Below are 19,663 nucleotides of genomic sequence, written 5' to 3'. Positions count from 1 at the left end.
ATTAGCCCAAATATTTGTTAAACCAAAATACAAGAGTTGAGGGATGTGTAGAACTTTATAAAGAACAGATGTTCAAATTCAGAATTCTGTGGGCGTAGATTCTGTGTGGGTCTGATCATGAGTAACATCTTCAAGGAGAACACATTCATAGAAGATATGGAACATATGGTTTATTGAATCACTTGTTTCACCTGCACTGCAGTTGGGTGGATTATGTAACTTACAATTCACTTTTATTCATGTTGTTTAAGATAGTTCTCGTTGTTTTTTCCCTCCTTATGACTCAGGAGCAGACAGTCCCACATGCAGTAACGGGGTCACCCCTCCTAACAAAAATAAGAGCCACAACAAATACACAGGCGTAAGCTCCGCCTCCTCCTCTCCCTCCTCCTCTCCCTCCTCCGTCAATTACTCCGAGTCCAACTCTACAGACTCCACCAAGTCCCAGCCACACAGTGCCACCAGCAACCAGGAGACTAGGTGTGTGGTGGTGTTGTTTGGGTCAGTGATTGTGGGTTTGAGTTTGATGTGTGGTTGTATGCAAGCAAGGCCAAGCATATAAATGTGTTGTGTACTTACATTCTCGAGAGACTCTGCTGGTGACTGTGTATCTTTGTGTGTTGACAGTGATAGTGAGATGGAGATTGAGGCAGAACATTACAGCAATGGTGTGACAGAAAGCTCAACTCGCATTATGAATGGCACGTACAAACACCAGGAAATCCTACAGGCGGATGACAGCAGTGTTGGCAATGGAGTAGCAGGTACAACACATGTGTAGGATTTTCAACATCACATTCAACAGGATGTGAGAACGCCTTTTTAAAAATGTGACTAGTTCTTGCTCTGCTCTGTCCTTCTCCCCCTTGAGAGATGCTAATTTGAGCTCCTCTATAACTCAGCCCATTAAATGCTTTTCTCCAAGGTTACAAAGAGAGAGTGTGATGGTTTGTGGTTGTGAAGCTTCGATAGAGTGTGTAGCTTTTATTAGCACCCAGTGCACAGTTTTCTTCCTTTAAAAAATAAATAAAAATGTAATTTCTTGGGATGCTTTCAGACATTGATCTTTGCTTTGAGAAAAGGGTTCAGATAGATTAAAAAACAAATTAGTCACTATTATATAGAGGACATTTTTATATTATATTAATTATATTATATTATATTATAATAATTGAAATATAATTATAATATAATGAAAATTTAGCTTTGCCATCACAGGATTAAATTGCATTTTATTGTAATAATCACAATTTAAAACAACTTTCTATTTGAATATATTTTAAGTGTATATATTATATTGAAATATAATATAATATAATATAATACAATATAATATTCAATATATAATGCAATATAATTATAATATAATGAAAATTTAGCTTTCCCATTACAGGATTAAATTGCATTTTAAAAGATATTCAAATAGAAAACAGTTGTTTTAAATTGTGATTATTACAATAAGTGTATATATTATATTGAAATATAATATAATACAATATAATATTCAATATATAATGCAATATAATTATAATATAATGAAAATTCAGCTTTGCCATCACAGGATTAAATTGCATTTTAAAATATATTCAAATAGAAAACAATTATTTGAACAGTTATATTAAATTGTAATAATTATAATACAATTATATTATATTTCAAAATATTTACATTCCCAATAGTTTCACTGGCTAATTACACATAGCCTCAAATTAATATAACAATACTGGGCTAGATTTCACAGCAGTACTATATTGAAGCAATTTTTTCAATCACAATATCTATGTGCGCTGTGTAATTATAGTCGCAAACATGTCTGCTTTCTGGGGTGTCATTTCCATTTATTTGCTCCTCTAGATGACAGCTGCAGCTCCAGACAGCTGTGTGGAGGAAACCAGGCGGCCACGGAGAGAATGATCCAGTTCGGCAGAGAGCTTCAGGCCCTCAGCGAGCAGCTCTGCCGACAGTACGGCAAGAACGCCACTCACAAAAAGATGCTGCAGGTATGGAGGGAAAGAGGAGGAAAGGTTTGCGAATGTGACGAATAGGTGGATGTTTGCACAGGCAACATTGGAAAAAAGGTGTTATTGTGCAGTTTATAAAAGTCAGTTTGACTGTTGTGTTTTATATTAAATATTGGTGAAGTGGTCTATTTAGACTTGCAGTCATATTGCATGCATGCAAAGTAATCTGTTCAACTCCTCTGCCTCTTGTTTGTTGCACATTTGAAGTGGAAAGTTGATTTGCCTTGTGGGTAGCAGTACTCTTACATTCTTTGTGCCCACTCGCCAGCGTGTATGTTTGTGTGCTCAGGATGCATTCAGTCTGCTGGCGTACTCGGACCCCTGGAACTGCCCCGTGGGCCAGCAGTTGGACCCCATGCAAAGAGAAGCGATCTGCTCCACTCTCAACAGCGCTATTCTGGGTAAGGCTGCTTGGCTGGCTGAGATCACGCATGAATACACTATGTGAACACGAGCACTTATGTAGGCCTCGTTATTTAAATGTGGTCACAGTAACATGAGGCAGGTAAATGAGCTTTTAATGACCCCGCCAAGTTGTTATGATCATTCCTACGTATTTAATAGTTGTAATGGTCTCATATCTGTAATCTTTTCCGTCATTCAGAGTCTCAGAATCTGCCCAAACAGCCTCCTCTCATGCTGGCTCTGGGTCAGGCCACCGAGTGCGTGCAGCTGATGGCCAGGGTTCGCTCTGGTTCCTGCTCCTTCGCCAGAGTCGACAACTTTTTGCACTAGCACTAGTCCAGGTGAGAGCACCAAGGTAATTATAGTCTGGAAAATGTTACTGTTTTTTTTTTTTTTACACGGTATTTTGATTTTAAATTTAAGTGTAGTTTTAGTTTGTTTTAAAATCCAGTTTGTATGTCATTTGCATCTTTGAAAAATGATTAGTTTTAGTTTTGTTTTTATTTTAATTCAGTATAATAATTCCAGTTTTCATTCCTTATAACACAAGAACATAAATCATTCTTAGTGTATTTGTCTAGTCACAGAGAAAACTGTTGAAAAAATGATTGTTATATATACGATATACTGTCAATCGCACCCTTTTTGGGGATTATTCGCACCCTACCCTTAAGCTTAATAATAATAATTCATTACATTTTTATAAAGCGCTTTTCTTTGCACTCAAATCGCTTTACATAGAAGGGGGAATCTCCTCAACCACCACCAATGTGCAGCATCCACCTGGATGATGGGACGGCAGCCATATTGCGCCAGAACGCCCACCACACACCAGCTTACTGGTGGAGAGGATAACACCATTTATCTTGTTTAATGCGGCCATTTTGTAATCAATTGCTATATCCAGCAATGTAAACTTTCAGATTGAAGGGTGAATTACACAAAAGTGTATTTTCTGCAAGCTGCTTTTAAAGATAAATTTAGGTGTCTTTCCCTAAAAAGGACACTTGGAGACTCCAAAAGTCCAGTTGCAATACCAAACAGGACCACATTGACACCCTTAAACCAACCGTCTTGACCCGACTGTATATACCTACTACAGTACAAGGATCCATTCAAATTTACACTGCAACATACACGTAACAGATAACGTTGGAATCAACGTGAATGTACTGAAGTTTGCGCATCATTGGACTGAAAACTTTCCTGGAGTTTAGTGCTTGCACCATTGTAGATAAACTCCCGACTTCTAAGAACATCTAACTTCGTGACGTAAATTCCAGTGTTTTAACGCATTAGGATTTTGAATTAATCGCAAGCGTTAAAGCTTTAACGTCGACAGCCCTAATATATATTCAATTTCATCAACAAATTTTACATTCCCAGTATGACAACGCTTGATCCCAAGAAAATACATGTAAATCAGACAGTCGCTTCTAAATGCTTGGTTCTTTTTTGATAGTGTATATTTTAATGATTAAATCAGACTATTCAACTTTAATACATAATTACATTTATCCAGTCAAAGCCACTTAGGCTTTTTTTTTTTCACTGCTGGGTTTATTTAATTTTTTTTATTTCTTAAAATATTCCAGTATTTCTATTGTCCATGTTAAATACATAATCCTTTTGTATTTCCCTCAGGCAACGTTCAGGACGGCTACAAATAGGACTTTCCAGTTGTTTGCCATGGCGAGAACAAGCGTTTGAATTGGTGTGTCGCTTGCCGTTTGCCGGAAGCAGCCGAGCAGAATGAATAGAAACATGAGAAGAGAGGCTTCTTTTTAAATTAGTATTATCAAATACAAATTGTGTGACACTATTTAAAGATAATTAATTATTCTGTTTATCTAGTCATTTTTATTTTAGTTTATATTTTGTCCGTTTGTTGTGCTCATTTTGAAACAAATCAACTTCCCAAACTTTTTTTTTTTTTTTTTTCTTCATGGGTGAATTCAGTGCATAGTATTTCAAGCGTACCATATCAACAATATACATAATGGTAAGTTCCTACTGAAAATTTGAGCTACGCACTCTGGTTCTTCTCAGTCAGAGCTCAGGTATTTAGACAAATGTTCTTTTATTTGCGGAAACAGGTGTCGCTTCACCAGACCATACTGTGGATTTTAAAGCAGGTCCTTTTCTATGTACAAGCAAATTCTATAGATTATTTTTATTATTATTTGGTCAACCTAAGCTGCCCCTTTAGGAATTAGATGAACATTGATGTTGTGCATACAGAAGTTTGGCGACCTTCCGATGTTTCCATTGGAGTGAGTGTGCGAACGAGGGTGAGACAATGCATGGCTCATATAGTGTCTCACCTTTTAAGCTACTTTAGCATCTCAGGCACCAGCACCACTTTCATTAGACGCAATCACACAGTGACGACGCAGACTTGCCTTTGGGTCCAATGTAGATGAATTATATTTTCAATCATAGACCTTTGCCCTAAATGGATCTATTTTACCGAGATTTTACCATCTTTATAGCCGTGGGTATCATGCAAATGTCAACCTTCACTTTTTTAAGTTAGGTATGTTGAAGTTAACTTGTGGTTTTCTAATTTTTGTGGCTGTACCAAATAAAAAGGCAGTTTTTGACAAAAGAAATTTAAGGTTAGTTTGATTACTGAGAAGCTCCACTGAAGCTCACGGACTAACTTCGTATACTAAGTCTGTACGTTTTATATCCATGTGAATAGTGTCACTGTGTTGATAGTTCTCCTGTTAGATTAATGACTATACAGACTGACACCGTTTCAACTTTTGTTATTGGTTGTTTCATTGGCTGTTGAGTACCGTTGTTCAAGTTTTGTTACCATTGGATGCACTGTACTTCGATTAATGCACATGATGCATTACTGTATCCGTCTACCTCTCCTGTTCAGTAATGGAGGGACAGAGTATGAACTTGCAGCATGCAAGACAATTGAGCGTTCCTAAAATTGAACAGAAAACTTGCAAACGAAATATGTATTTATTTAGCACCTAGAACATCTCCTTAAATTGCAATTATGTTTGTTGCTCCAGAACTTCACCTCGACCTCATATCAGTGCAATTGTTTTGTTCCCCCCCCCCTCCCCCCTCCCCCCTCCGAGATGTTCTTCAACAATCTTTTTTCTTGGCCTTTGTAAGTGTGATGTTAACTGGCTCAGGCACTTGTAGGCAGCCTGTTTTTTTTTTCTTTTCTTCCATTCTTTCTTTTAATCTGATCATCCATGAAGGAAAAACTGTCAATCGACCCCGTGTCAATCCAGCATTTCACTCAGCCAGCACGCGCGCCGCTGTGGTGTTGAATGTAGCTTAGCCGATTTTAGTTCCCACGTTTTTTGCTGCTGGCCATCATGAGATTGTTACATTCCCGTATCTACACCTGCTTTAGTTCTTTTCAGTTATACCTCACTTACTCTTAGGACAGTGCTGTCTAGCTTGTTGTATCGTGTCAGGCATTTTAACAGAAGGTATGTGTAGTGCAGTAACCATTTTGGTCGCAGGGTCACTGGAAAGTTGCACATGCTCCTCAATATCTAAAATAAACTTGGCCTTCCCAACTCTGAAGTTACATAATGGATATAGGCAATAGCAGATTCAACTGATTGGAGCCCCACCTTGTGTTTTTAGCCGTGTTTGTGTTAATCGGATTCAGTGGGGTAGACATTTTACACATCCTGATCCCTAATGATGAACTTATTTTACCATTTTACTCCACTAAATGGGTCAATTTGATTGTTAAATGGTGGTATTTTGTTGCATGGGGACATCTTGTGTAACTATTTACTTCTGTTTGAGTTACAAAATGGCACTCGTACTTCTACTGACCTGTCCGTTGTAGATCTTTTGTCATGGGGCGGCTTTTTAATGCCAAATATGTTTTGGAACTCATCATCTAACCACCTATAATGAATATTGTTGTTTTAAAAGAATTCATCATAGAACGTCATATTGGCTTTAAATAGGGACGGACGTACATACATCGAAGGGAAGAAAGTAGCCAAAACGTGTCATGTTCCAGTTTCAAAAGACAATGGAGCAAGACGAATGGAATGGAGTACAGCAAGCTGTGCACAGTTTACTTCTATTACGATTTTAATTTTATTTGAGTTTTCTTTTAGCAATTGTGAAATGAGTTACCCTCTACTTAGCATGAACCTTTAAAAACCTTTAAAACAACATAAAAAAGAAAAACAATTAAAAAATGAAAAAAAAAAAAGACATACATATGTACTGGAAACATGATAAAGAAATATTGTACTCATTTAATTTTGACAGAATTATTTTTATTAAAATACACATCCATGAGCAAATGGTGTCTGTTTTTTGTATTATTTTATTATTGTTTCTTTGCATATATATATATTTGTATATATACTGCTTTTGTGTAATAGAAGAAGAATATAAGAATTCATTGGCATTTTATGTGTGTGCTAAATGCAAATAGTAATGCAACATGATATGCATGTAAGAAAGTCATGTTGATTGGAGTGACTGACACAGTCAGTATTAATGGATGCATTTGGAAATAATAGAAACACATTGAATCTAATACAAATATACATTAGAATAAACGTACAAAAGTGGCTTGATGAGGGCGAATGTTGACGGTCCATCAGACACTGGTCACCAGTCTTTCTCAGAGGCTTCTGTCTTTGAGTTCTAGACCTGGATGTCCCTGTACCTTTAGATTCTCTCTTGACATCCTTTTAAGATGGGCTGATTTGATTGAGAAGTTCGGATGCTGAAACACATGGACGTTACCAATGGACATTTTGGGATAATACATAATTATACATTAAAAACAGTTTCACATGGCTAACATGAATATATTTAGATCTGTGGAAATATATAAACAGTAGTGGCCAAAAGTAATGTCCGGAGAGGGGATATTTGTTTTTAATGACCTTAAAAGTTCGATTAAACCATCAAAATATGAGGAATATATATGTATATTCTATATATATTCACAATATGCTTACAAAATATTAAATCACATTTTTAATAATATTTTAATAAAGGGTGAAGATGTCAATTTTCCTAGGCCAGACATCACTTTGGGCCATATGATTACAGCTTAATCATTTTCAAGGCTGTATACATCCTCCATAGGAGTACTGTGAGATTGTTGTCTGTGTTGGTGTTTATAAATAATTATAATTATAGCAAGAGCATACCTTTCCATCTTCTTAAAGCCATAAGCAAGCATGGAAGTATGGAGAGCAGTAACATCTGTAAGCTCCTTTAATGTATAGAGTTCATCACATCTACTGAGTTCCTCCTCATAATGCTCACCGTTGACCACCACAGACCCGCCATCACCCCACTGCAACACAAGTAAATCAGGTAAAGTACTGCAGAAACACCCTCCTTCATTTTTGTATTTTGGATTATATTATATATATATATATATAGTACCGGTCAAATGTTTAAAATACAGAAAAAAACTGTAATATAGTGAAATATTATTACAATTTAAAATAATGGTTTAATATTTTAATATGCATTAAAATATAATTTATTTCTGTGATGCAAAGCTGAATTTTCAGCATCATTACTCCAATCTTCAGTGTCACATGATCCTTCACAAATCATTCTAATATGCTGATTTATTATCAGTGTTGGAAAGAGTTGTGCTGCTTAATTTTTTATTAATACTAATACTTACATCAGCAAGGATGTGTTCAATTGGTATAAAAGTGATTTATATTATTAGAAATTTAAAAAATATATTTTTAAAAGATTTTATTCATCGATGAATCCTGAAAAAAGTATCACAGGTTCCAAAAAAATATGAAACAGCACAACTGTTTCGAACATTGATAATAATTGAGTATCTAATCAGCATATGATTTCTGAAGGATCAGATGATACTGAACACTGGTTTAATGATGCTGAAAATCCAGCTTTTCATCACATAAATAAATTATATTTTAAAGTGTATTATTAGTATTAGTTTATGAGACTTATTTCACAAATATTAAAAAATAACTGGGACAGTGTACGTTAGGCCTATTATTATTATTATTATTATTATTATTATTATTAAAGACTGACTGGCCGTCACTTTCCAAATAAACACGTCGTCGGAAAGTTGCTCTTTGAGGCTTTTAACCATAGACTGTCAAATATATATATATACATATGGATGTGACGTCACACGTAGGTGTCTGAAGAGCATTTTTGAAGCCTAAATAATTAACTATTTAACGTTAATTGACTTCCGTGTTGGCTTCACAAGACAAGAGACTGGAAGGTTGCAGCTCGCTTTTAACAGGCAATACTGTCGTGAAATTATGTTTACTATCATTGTGTTATTGTATTGTCATGACCATGTAGGTCAGATTGCCTAAAATATTTCAGAATCATGGGCTTAAGCCTTATGAGCATAACGAGTTTTAACTGAATTAAAAAGACTTAAAAAGATCTTGATTGTTTCAGACGTGAAAGGATCGGTTACCCGGATCATCAATGATAACTGCCAATATAAAAAAAAAAAAAAAAAATCCGTCGTCGCTGTATTTTTGAACGGTTTACTGTTTTTACGCGACTTCCTTCTCATTATGCAGTGTAAATTGTACAGGTGAGATTTGAGAGCCGATTGGTAACTATAGGAACATATTTGAATGGTCATTACCAGCGTTAGACAGCAGAGGGCGCAAATTCCCTTTATTTCACACTTGTGCTCAACCAGGCGGAGTCCACTAGAGGGCCTCAGTAAACCTGTAAATTAACCATTTACATATTCAGGAGAAAAATCATGAACTTTACAGCCTTAACAAACCAAATTTCCAATTTTGTCCCCACAATTGTCAGTGGCCCTAAACATTTGTATCTAATTATGGGTTTTTGATGGATTGCTGATGTCCTTTAAAAAGGTTATAGGCTATTCGAGCAGCAAGTTTTAGTTATAAAGAAATATATCTGCAGTTCTGCATGTGGACCTTCTTTCTGCTCTAGTCAGTGCGCTTATATCGCATTGATTTTCTGACAGACAGTGATGCAATCTGAGGTAAGGTATCGCAAATCTAATGTGTCCTTTATATGTAATGCAATAATGCTGAATTTCTTTGTTCTGTGGGTGAAGTGCATTCACAGCTACTACTTCCAGTTAAAATGGAAATAACCAGATTTGTTTAATGGAACATAAACCACAGTTCCCTTAGTTCTATGCACCAATAATCTTTTGGTTAAATATATTAGTACAATGACTATATCTACAAAATAGACTTGTAAATCTATCAGTCTTTTGTGACTTGATTTAAGCATGGGTTACACTTTATTTTAAGGTGATGTAGTTACATTGTACTTACTCAAATAAGTACTGTGTAATATGAATTAACTACATGTACTTACTATAGAGTTAACGTTTGGTTTAGGTAGGGTTAGTTGTACTGTTCACCTTCACCTTAAATTCACCTTAACCCTCTGGGGTCCTTCGTTTAACAGTCACACTCAGGACCTTCGGTCCAAATGGACCCGGAGGGCGGGATTAATATATATATAAAAAAAAAATCATATATTTTTTTTTTACTTGTTTTTTATAATATTTTTTCTTTTCTTTTTTGGTGTTTTGAGATAATTTTTTGATTTTAATTAATATTTATACAATAATTATGACCCATTTTTTCCCATTGAATATAATAGACATTTTTTATATACATATTTTTTATTTTATTTTTATTAAAAAAAATGTGTGTGTGTGTGTGTGGTTTTTTTTTGCACTCTTGATGTTTTAGAGATTCACCCCTTCACTGTTGAGTCCTTTTTTTCTGCATCCTGGCTGATTTGTAGCTTGTATGCACAAAAAAATTCTGTGTTTTCATATTTTTGACAATTTCCCATTCATTTCCTATGGGGGTCATTTTTTACCAAAGAGCAGAAGTGTGACATGCTTGGATCATGACCCAAATATTTTTTGTGTGTTCACATACCTAATACCATAAAAGTCACCAAGTTTCGGAACATTCCGATGAAGCTGTGATTTTTAAAAATTCAAAACAGATTTTTGTAATCTGAATTTATTAGTGTGTATGTGTATAAAAGTGTGTTTATGTGTGTGTGTGTGTGTGTGTGTGTGTGTGTGTGTGTGTGTGTGTGTGTGTGTGTGTGTGTGTGTGTGTGTGGATGTGTCTGTTTTGCACTCTTCATGTTTTATAGATTAACCCCTTCACTGTTGTGTGCTTTTTTTCTGGATCGTGGCTGATTTGTAGATTGTACGCACAAAAAAACTCTGCATTTTCACATTTTTGCCAATTTCCCATTCATTTCCTATGGCGGGTCCATTTGGACCCGAAGGTCCTGAGTGTGACTATTTTTTTTACAACCACTTAGACTATTCAAATTCTGTCCCCAATTTTTTTGGGTGTTCATATACCAAGTACCAACAAAGTCACCAAATCTCGGACCATTCCGATGAAGCTATGATTTTTAACATTTTTTTTTTTAAACGCTTCGGGTCCATTTGGACCCGAAGGACCCCAGAGGGTTAAAGTGTTAAAGCATGATATAAATTGTACTAATCATATTGCAAAATTTCATCACATAAGTAAAAATGTAAACAATTTGTTTAAACAAGAAAACAGGTAATCGAAATAAATGTTAAATACTTTTATTATCTTGATAGAACATTTTATAATCAGCTTATAACATTCACAGTATTGTACACCTTGACCCATCTGATTATAATAAAAACACAAGCGTCTAAAGATTTGAATTTTGTGATTCTCAAAAGAAATAGAAACCTCCTTTCCAGAACTCTAATATACATACAAAAGTACAAGAATAAGAAAAATACTTTCCATAATTTACACATATATAAAATGCTCTTCTTTATAAAAAAGGGCTCCTAGTGTACAAAAGTGTCCGTCATTACATATTTCTATTTATACACATATTTGGACATACACAAAAAAATAATGCTCATGTGGTATTATTGGTGCTCCGATTGTGTGCTGTTTATATCCCATCACTGTCTTTTTAAAAACCCAGAGCACTTTTTCACTTTCTGTTTACTCTCTCCATCCAGAGAATGCCAATAAAACATATTAAATTAAATACAGATAACAAAACAAAGTGACAAGTTAGGCTTCTCCAGCTGTCTCTTGCTATACGTTTCAAATCACCCCCCGGTTTCAGTAACAACGCTGTAGTGAAAACCCGAGGCAATGAGTCACTAGTGTCAGTTGTGCAGATGTTACGTCTAGACCTGCTCAAATAAACTACATTCTCTTTCAGACTCAAGGCTACCTTGATAAAATGTCAGTTTTGCAGCGAAATAACACGTCATTTGTTTTTCCGATCGAGTTAAACCAGAAAACGCTCAACAGATGAGGCTGCACCTTCATGAATCACGCCCATCGGTTTTGACACGGTAAGACCGGCTTCCTAATCGTTTTCACTGACACCTGAGAATTTAAAACTCGAGATGTCCTTCTGGAATACATATTAGTAACATTTTCATTCATCCCCAAATATAATCATGATAAAGGAGAATTAGCTCATCTGGAATGAAGTTCCTCCAAACGCTGAGATATTTTATGCATTTCACTGTCCTTCCTCCATCAATGCTTCTTGGTTTGACAGACAGCCTTTGAAGCGCTGGACGTCCCGAGGCAGGTTTCTCCACGGTCTAAACAAGCGTTCACCTGGGAACTCGTTGCCTGAAGACAGCGCTCGGGTCTGTTGGACATTAGAGAAACCAATATTTGGCTCGGAGTCTGATAGTGTCCACCTCAGTGCCGTTTCTGTAAGATTATACTTTAAAAATATGACTGAACACACACATACACACACTCACCATGGCTAAAAAAGCCTCACAGCTTTGGCCATCAGGAGTGGACTGTGAGGAAAAGGTCCCAATGTGCAGAATTCTGGCTTTTCCAAACATGAAAGGAATTTCCTTCTTTCTCTTTACAGAAAAACAGAGCGAGTCAATGAGAGGTCAAGTCTTTCTGAAGTTACGCCGCACCGGTGCCAGTTAAGTATATGGATTCCTATTTTTCTGGAGGGGGGGGGGGGGGGGGAACTAAAAACAAAGCAAGAAAAATGGGTTGATGTCCTTCAAAAAGAAAGAAACTGTCCAAGATTGCCTCTTTCAACAATAAAAAGCAAAATTCAAACCATTTTGTAAACCTTAAAGGGACAGCTCACCCAAAAATAGAAATTCAGTCACTCGCCCTCGTGCCAATCCAAACCTGTGTGGCTGGACTTTATTATGTGAAACCTAAGAGAAGATATTTTGAGAAATGTCTCTGTGTTTTTTCTCCATACATTGGAACTGTTCCACAGAAGAAAGAAGTCATATGAGTTTGGGACGACATGATGGAGAGTAATTTCCAAGAATTACATTTTTGGGTGAATTATTCCTTTAAAGGGACAGTTCACCCAAAAATAAAAGTTCGGTCATCATTTACTCACCCTCGTGTTGTTCCAAACCTGTATGAGTTTCTTTATTCTTTGTTAATCAAACAGTTGACAGTATTTTTTTTCCTACTATGGAAGTCAATGGGTGCTGTTACCAACATTCTTTAAAATATCTTCTTTTGTGTTCAGCGGAATAAAGAAATTCATACAGGTTTGGAACAACTTGAGGGTTAGCAATGACAAAATTTTCATTTTCGGGAGAACTATCCCTTTAATGTTACAGGATAGAAGAGAAACCCCCCAAAAAGTTTCCATTTCCATGCATGAAAAAAACCTCTATATTTAAACATTGCTCTTTTTTTTTACATCAGAGATAATGAATGTGACAATTAAGCCAACTTGGGAGTGTTAAAATGGCTTTTGAACAAACAAGAGTGTTAAAGAACAAGTAAAAACATGTTTAAATGTTCTCATAACGGGATTGATCTTAAATGCTACACTTCCAGTCTCTGCACGTTTTTGAGATTTTCGCTTTTAAAAATGTGATTGATAAACACATGAATTAGTAGTGAGAAGAATGCAAATAACGCCACTTCAAAATCATCATGTAGAGCACATTTTGATGGACATTTTGAGCGACAAACTACGATCAGCATCAGAATGAGATGAGATGAGATGAGATGAGCAAACAAGCATAAACACTGATCAGATCGGTTTTAACACTCATATTTTTCTCCTCCTCCTCATCATCATCATCATCATCAATGCAAGAGGCATCATAAAAAGTGAGATGAATCCACAACAAGACACTTCATTTCCACCGAGGCGATTTGTTGGTCTCTCACGTCCTCTGAGTGTTAACGTCAGGCATCCCAGTAGCAACTAGCACACTTCCTTGGAGTCAATAGAGATGAATATGGTTGATTTTTCCCAAAAGAAGAAAAAATAACTAAGGCGAGAGGAATGGAGAGCCATAAGGCACTTCCATACAGTGCAACCTGTGTGATCTGGGCGACGGACCTCATTCACGGGGAAGATTGTGAATGGGTTGTTGTTTGTGATAGTAACGAACGAAAAATAATAGCTGATCACGTAATAGTTCCTTCATTTTATCATAAATGTGCATAAAGGCTCTTCCAGTGGTGTGAATCCTACTGTAGCTCACAACGTAATGAAGTTTCCGTCCTCTCTCATGCTTTCTTGGCTACTGCTCGTCTTGGTGGGACTGCCGTTTTGTGTAGGTGTGGTCAGAGAGCTTAAAGAGCTGCTACTGGGCAAGGAAACACTTTGTGGGAGGGGCCTGTGTGCAAATGCACCCGACGACAGGGCGTTACCATGGCTGCCGTTGCCATTAGTCATACGGTGCGGCACGTACAGGTTGTCGTTCTCGATGATGAGGTCCGTATCATCGTCACTGTCGCCCTCCGCCACACTGTTGCTGTTGCTGTATTGGCTGGCATTCTGTGAGGCGGGGCTGGGGGCGGAGTCATGCGAGAGGGCGGAGCCTCCCGAGCCAGCGGAACTATTGCCGGCAGATGTTTTACTCGCGCGGTGCATCGTGCTGTTGCGCTGATTGGCGGGTTTTACCGTCACGATGAGGTTGTGGCTGTTAGCCACCATCATGTCGGTGACCTGGTCCAGTGATTTCCCGGCCACGTCGATACCATTCACCTCGAGAATCTCGTCGTTGACTCCCAGCAACCCCGTGCTCTCTGCCAAACCGCCTTTCACGAGGCGGGAGATGAAGACGCCGGGAACTTTCTCCACTCCTTGAGGAGTGACGCGGACACTGACGCCATCGCGGATGTAAAAGCCGAGGGGTTTGTGGGTGCCGTGCTTGTGCAGACGGACACGGAGATGCGTGTCGGGTAAGATGTCCACGTCTATGATAGAAGAGATCTGCCGGAAATCCTGGGGATTGCTGATGAGCAGAGCCGGTTTGGACTTGGACTGTTGCGCTTGACGCAGACCAGCTAGGCCCTTTTTCCTTCTCTGGAGAGAGCCTGTGGGGAACGGCACGGAGTCGTCTACATCTGAGGAGAAAGAGAGAGAGAAACTAGTTATATATATGATATGCTGATACATGCTTAACATTTTTGTGAAAACCGTGATGCACTTTCAGGATACTTTGAAGAATAGAAAGTTCAAAAGAACAACATTTATTTGAAATTTAAATCTTTTGTAAAATTAAAAATGTCTTTACTGACACTTTTGCTGAAAAAAATATATTAATTTCTTTCCAAATAAAAATGAAAAACTTACTGACCCCAAACTTTTGAAAGGCAGCAAAAAACTGAATATAGAAAGGGAACCTCATTTTGCTTCCCAGACAACATTTATTTAAGGTGTGCTAAAGACTGAAACTATAGATAAACTGAGACGTGCTGCTTTCATCTCCCTTTCAAATCCTTCCTGTCGACTGGCCTAAAAATAAAGAGACTCTCCTCAAAACTCCATAAAAAAAACTAAATTTTTCCACTAAATTTAGAAAGATCTACAGTACAAACTGCAGTGCAGGTTTATCACTGGCATAAAATAATGTTCCCTGTTACTAAAAATGAACTCAAGGAGATACAAAGCACCTCGCTATGTTATTCACCATCTGTCCTACCAGTATCACATCACTGTGACCTCAATTATAAAACTGATCCCCATAAATCAATTTTAGATTTATTTTTTCAATGGTCTCTAAAAGAATTCAATATGACATTGATTGCTGAATGTTAATATAGAGGAATATAGTGGGGGGAGTGACCATATCATAATAAAAACCGAGTGGCAGAAATGGATGGATGAACAAACAAGGATTGTAATAAATCTGTCCAAGGCACTTGCAATAGGTCAAGGGTCACGAGATGGAATCAGATTAAAAGGCAGATTAATCAAAGCCTCTCTCCCCACACATAATATTCACCGTTCAAAAGATCCAAACAATCACAGCTGATATGTCAGACTAGAAAAATGGAAAAAAACAAGGCTCGTTTTAGCCGATGAGCAGGTAACAGAGAACAGAGGGCCCTCCTGACTGGAATCTGGTGGGAGGTAACATGCGTCAGCAGAGAGAATGTTTTTGGTTATTTTTAAACTGCAGCAGGGGTTTTGAGCGTGGGTCTTCATGGAGAGGGATTTTTTTGTGATTATGAGAGCACAGCCTGCTGGGAGTAAAATAGCAGAAGCCATCAACACCTTCCCCTCAGTCTGCTGACTAACATTAAACTGTGTGCCTGTTTTCTGCATTGAGCTCATCTAGCTCTACAGGCTAATAGCAAACATTCTAGATTATTACATTTTATGAAGATTTTGGGGTGGTTGTTAGCGCATTGCTACACGGTTGCTAGGTGGTTACTTACTGGCCCAATGTTTATAGCATGGAAGGAACGATTTTAGGGTCCAGCTATATTTCCACTTGAGCTTGGTTCGGCGCGACACGATTATAAACCGTTCTCAGCCCGCAATTCCCAACATGGTTGGCGTGTAGTGATGTTGCCACTCACAATTGGTCACTCACTTGTCTGTTGCCAGTTTCTCTGTAGCAGGCCAAGCATGCTATTTGAGATAAGTTAACAGTTAATAATAAAATTGAAAGAAATATCTGATCATCCCCCATTATGCTATTTCATATTGTCTGTAAAATCTTGCATTACCGTGTTGCATTTGTATAAAGAGCTGTTATCAGTCCCACAATGGAAAATGAAACCATATCCGCACCAGCAGGGCCGGATCGGCACGGAATGGAACGGTTAAGCAATGAGAAAGGTTTGGCCCCACGCTGGAAAAGCATCTTAAAAGCGTCTCCTTAGGAAAAAAAATGTATCCATCTTAAGTGAGCGTATACCTTTATGTACAGTTTGGAAATCTTATTTGTACCTTGGTGTGTTCATCTAGCATTTTTTATATGCAATATCCCAAAATTTCCATAAAAATGTGTCGATGGCAGTGTTATTTTTAATTAGCTTTTATTTTTATACTTTTAGTTTTCACTTAATTTGTCAATTGCCTTACTTTAATTGCTTTATTTTTTTTTAATTTAAATTTTAGTTCTAATAATTTTAGTGCTTAAAACACTTTATTTCAGTTATTTGCTAAGGCAACATTTCTCTTTTTTTAGTTTCTAGATTTTTGTAGGTTTTTAAAATGTATTTATATTTTATTTCGGCTTTATTTCAATTAACGAAAACAATTTTTAGTTTGCGTTTTAGTTAACAATTACACTGGTGGATTGAAACCTTGCAAAAGACATTCTGGTCACGAAACATGTCTTCGGTCCCTTCCGGTTCCAAGTTTGTAGGATTGTTTTTCACTCATTTTATCATCTGCCAGGCAAAAATCATAAATATATTCACTTTAAAAAGAAATAGCACGAAAAGTGTACAAAGTTCAGCTTGATAGCAGTACAAAGCTTAGTGGAATATTAAAAACATATATGCAATGCATCCCTTACAATCTCCAACAACTTGGTTCAATACCATTTCAAACCATCTGTGACCCATCTGAAAGAAACGGCCCAGCATGCACCGCTAGAGGAGATCACATGATGGGGATTATATTAATTAGTCTGTTTGACTACAGGCCCAGGTTTGTCTTAAGAGCCACAAACAGTAGATTACCAGCTCACATTAATTAATTACCATCAGGCCGCAGGGGCCTGCATGTGGATGGGGTGATGGGCGGTGAACTCTGACCCCTGTGCTCATATGGAGAATACGACACTCTACACAAGGCAAAAACAATAGAGATGCACAAGCCATAATGTGTGTTTGTGTGACCTCATATTTAATCTGCATAAATGTGTAAATATTGTAAAAATGTAAACATTTTGCCTGAGCGCAGACAGTATGGTCCATTGCACATGACCGCCTGTGCATGGCTATATTTATGAACACTGTATGCAACTCATATAGTATGCAAGGCACACCGCCCCTCTCCCTGTCTCACTACATTAGTCTGGTGTCTGGACCCCCACTGAGATCAGGACAGTTTCTGTTATTAAACCTGCTCACGGGCTGGAGAGCGAGAGAGTTACCCAGGGAGAGGGGTCCTGCCAGAGATGGGGATAACGGGCTGGCCTGAGGGTCTCCAGCAGGTCCAACAACGCTCATGGTTAATATGACCACGCTAACTCCCAGCCCTGCCTCCAAACTGCGCATTATGTGTTAAGACGTACAGCTAAAGTGCTAATTTACATGTGGGTGTGTACGTGTAGATTAGGTCAGTGAATTGTGTAATCTTGTAAACATTACTAATTAACAAAATGACGTGATGCATCGCTTAGAGATCAGAAGCTAATGCATCTCAAGGATGATTAAGAGATGCCATCCCGTCTCCCACACACGTACACATCCTCACTCAAACAATATATTCAAAGCTCCTGACTGCGACTAAAATGTTTGCAAATGTGAAAAAAAAAAGACTTTGTGACAATGATTCACATTCTAGACAGTCGGTACAAGCTTGTGGACATTCATATGCATTTGTGTCCGTCTGTTATCGTCTTGTGAGCTGCGGTTAGTTATGAACACAGTGAGAGCTGTGATGTCCAATTTGTGAACAAATGACTCTTATGAGCCGATTCTTTTTAATGAGACAGTTAAAAAGATCTTGAACTTGTATGCGAGTAAGCGGTTTGAATCAGACTCAGTCAGTAGCACAAATACAGTTGGGATTACTACAATAAAAGTATCCAATGGGAATTAAACCACTTCTGAACAACCATCTTTATCTGTTTAACTAAAATCCTAAAACTTTAATTTTATTCTGGAGCTTTGACACATATATTGAGACTAACACTGAAAACCCACTTGCTCTCCTTTGTAACCATCTCAGGGTGCTTTCACACTGGCAGTTTAGCTCAAAACGGCACGGTTTGCATGAAAAACTAGACACAATCGCTTTATATGATGAACGGATCGAATTTAGGCTTTCATTTACATATAAACATTCATCAACTCACACATCAGTTGTGGTAAACAGAAGCTCAAGCATGTTTGCTTGATGTGCGAGAACCAGTGAGGTTCATTCTCGTGTTATGCATCACATTTGAGCTTCTGCAAGAACCAGTGAGGTTCATTCTCGTGTTATGCATCACATTTGAGCTTCTGCAAGAACCAGTGAGGTTTGTTCTCGTGTTATGCATCACATTTGAGCCTCCATAAGAACCAATGAGGTTCATTCTCGTCTATTACACGTGTCCTAACTACACGCAACCAGAGAAAGTCTAATGAGGGGAGAAGTGCCACTCAACTTCCGGTTGCAGTTCCACTCTTGTTCCATATGAGGGCGCTCACATGACGAGTGCAGAATGAATGGAGGTCTATGGAGCTATACCGCTCAAAATCCACTTTTCTTAGGATATAATTTTTTGTCTAGTAATTTGAATGTTGTTTTCAAAAGGGGATGCAAAGAAATTACACATTGCTTGGTGTTAGATTTTTTTAGAGTCACTTATTTGCTTTAAAAAGTCTTTCGAAATGTCAATAGCAGAATGCTAGCGTGTTATGGGCAACAACAACTCAACCTGTAAGAAATCGAAAAGAAATAAATACTTGTTCATTCAACTTTCGATCTATAACCCATGTTGAACTTGCAAAACCTACAATCAAATCTGAGATTTCTCAACGGCAATCGGGTGAAGGAGACAAATTTAGCCGTCTAGCCCCTAGACTCCCATTCATTTTGCACTTATGGCGAGCGCCTCCAGTGGAACTCTGATTGGAACTACAACCAATAGGACTTAATAGGGCATTGGAGTGAACAGGCTTTCCGTAGACGGGCTTTGACGCGACGATGCGCGATAAAAGGTATCTTTTCCATGTTAATCAGAGTTTTTGATTATATAGCCTACTCATCCATTTTCTTGCGATTGCGTCAAGATTTCTCTC

The 19,663-nt window shown here is 37.6% G+C and overlaps 2 protein-coding genes across 3 annotated transcripts in view; one reads left to right on the top strand and one right to left on the bottom strand.

The window, feature by feature from the left end:
• The window catches only part of ranbp10 (RAN binding protein 10), a 33,217-nt gene extending 26,487 nt beyond the window's left edge, over positions 1–6,730 (top strand). The window contains exons 10-15 of one of the 2 annotated variants that reach the window (XM_081373164.1): positions 288–480; positions 628–764; positions 1,855–2,000; positions 2,311–2,422; positions 2,626–2,767; positions 4,071–6,730. In XM_081373164.1, coding sequence (XP_081229290.1) covers positions 288–480; positions 628–764; positions 1,855–2,000; positions 2,311–2,422; positions 2,626–2,756 — 719 coding nt within the window. In that variant the 3' untranslated portion in view covers positions 2,757–2,767; positions 4,071–6,730. Of the gene's footprint in view, positions 1–287; positions 481–627; positions 765–1,854; positions 2,001–2,310; positions 2,423–2,625; positions 2,782–4,070 lie in introns of both variants that reach the window. The other variant, XM_081373165.1, reaches the window with a different exon arrangement.
• Positions 6,731–11,017: 4,287 nt separating this feature from the next.
• pard6a (par-6 family cell polarity regulator alpha) overlaps positions 11,018–19,663 on the bottom strand; it is a 31,648-nt gene continuing 23,002 nt past the window's right edge. Inside the window, exon 3 of the mRNA XM_081372017.1 lies at positions 11,018–14,818. Within this exon, the coding sequence (XP_081228143.1) occupies positions 13,947–14,818 (872 nt within the window). The 3' untranslated portion in view covers positions 11,018–13,946. The remainder of the gene's footprint in view (positions 14,819–19,663) is intronic.

Source organism: Scardinius erythrophthalmus (genome assembly GCF_964197995.2).
Source record: "Scardinius erythrophthalmus genome assembly, chromosome: 8".
Lineage (NCBI taxonomy): Eukaryota > Metazoa > Chordata > Actinopteri > Cypriniformes > Leuciscidae > Scardinius > Scardinius erythrophthalmus.
Note: the sequence above shows the minus strand (reverse complement) of the source record. Positions and strands in the feature narration are given on the sequence as shown.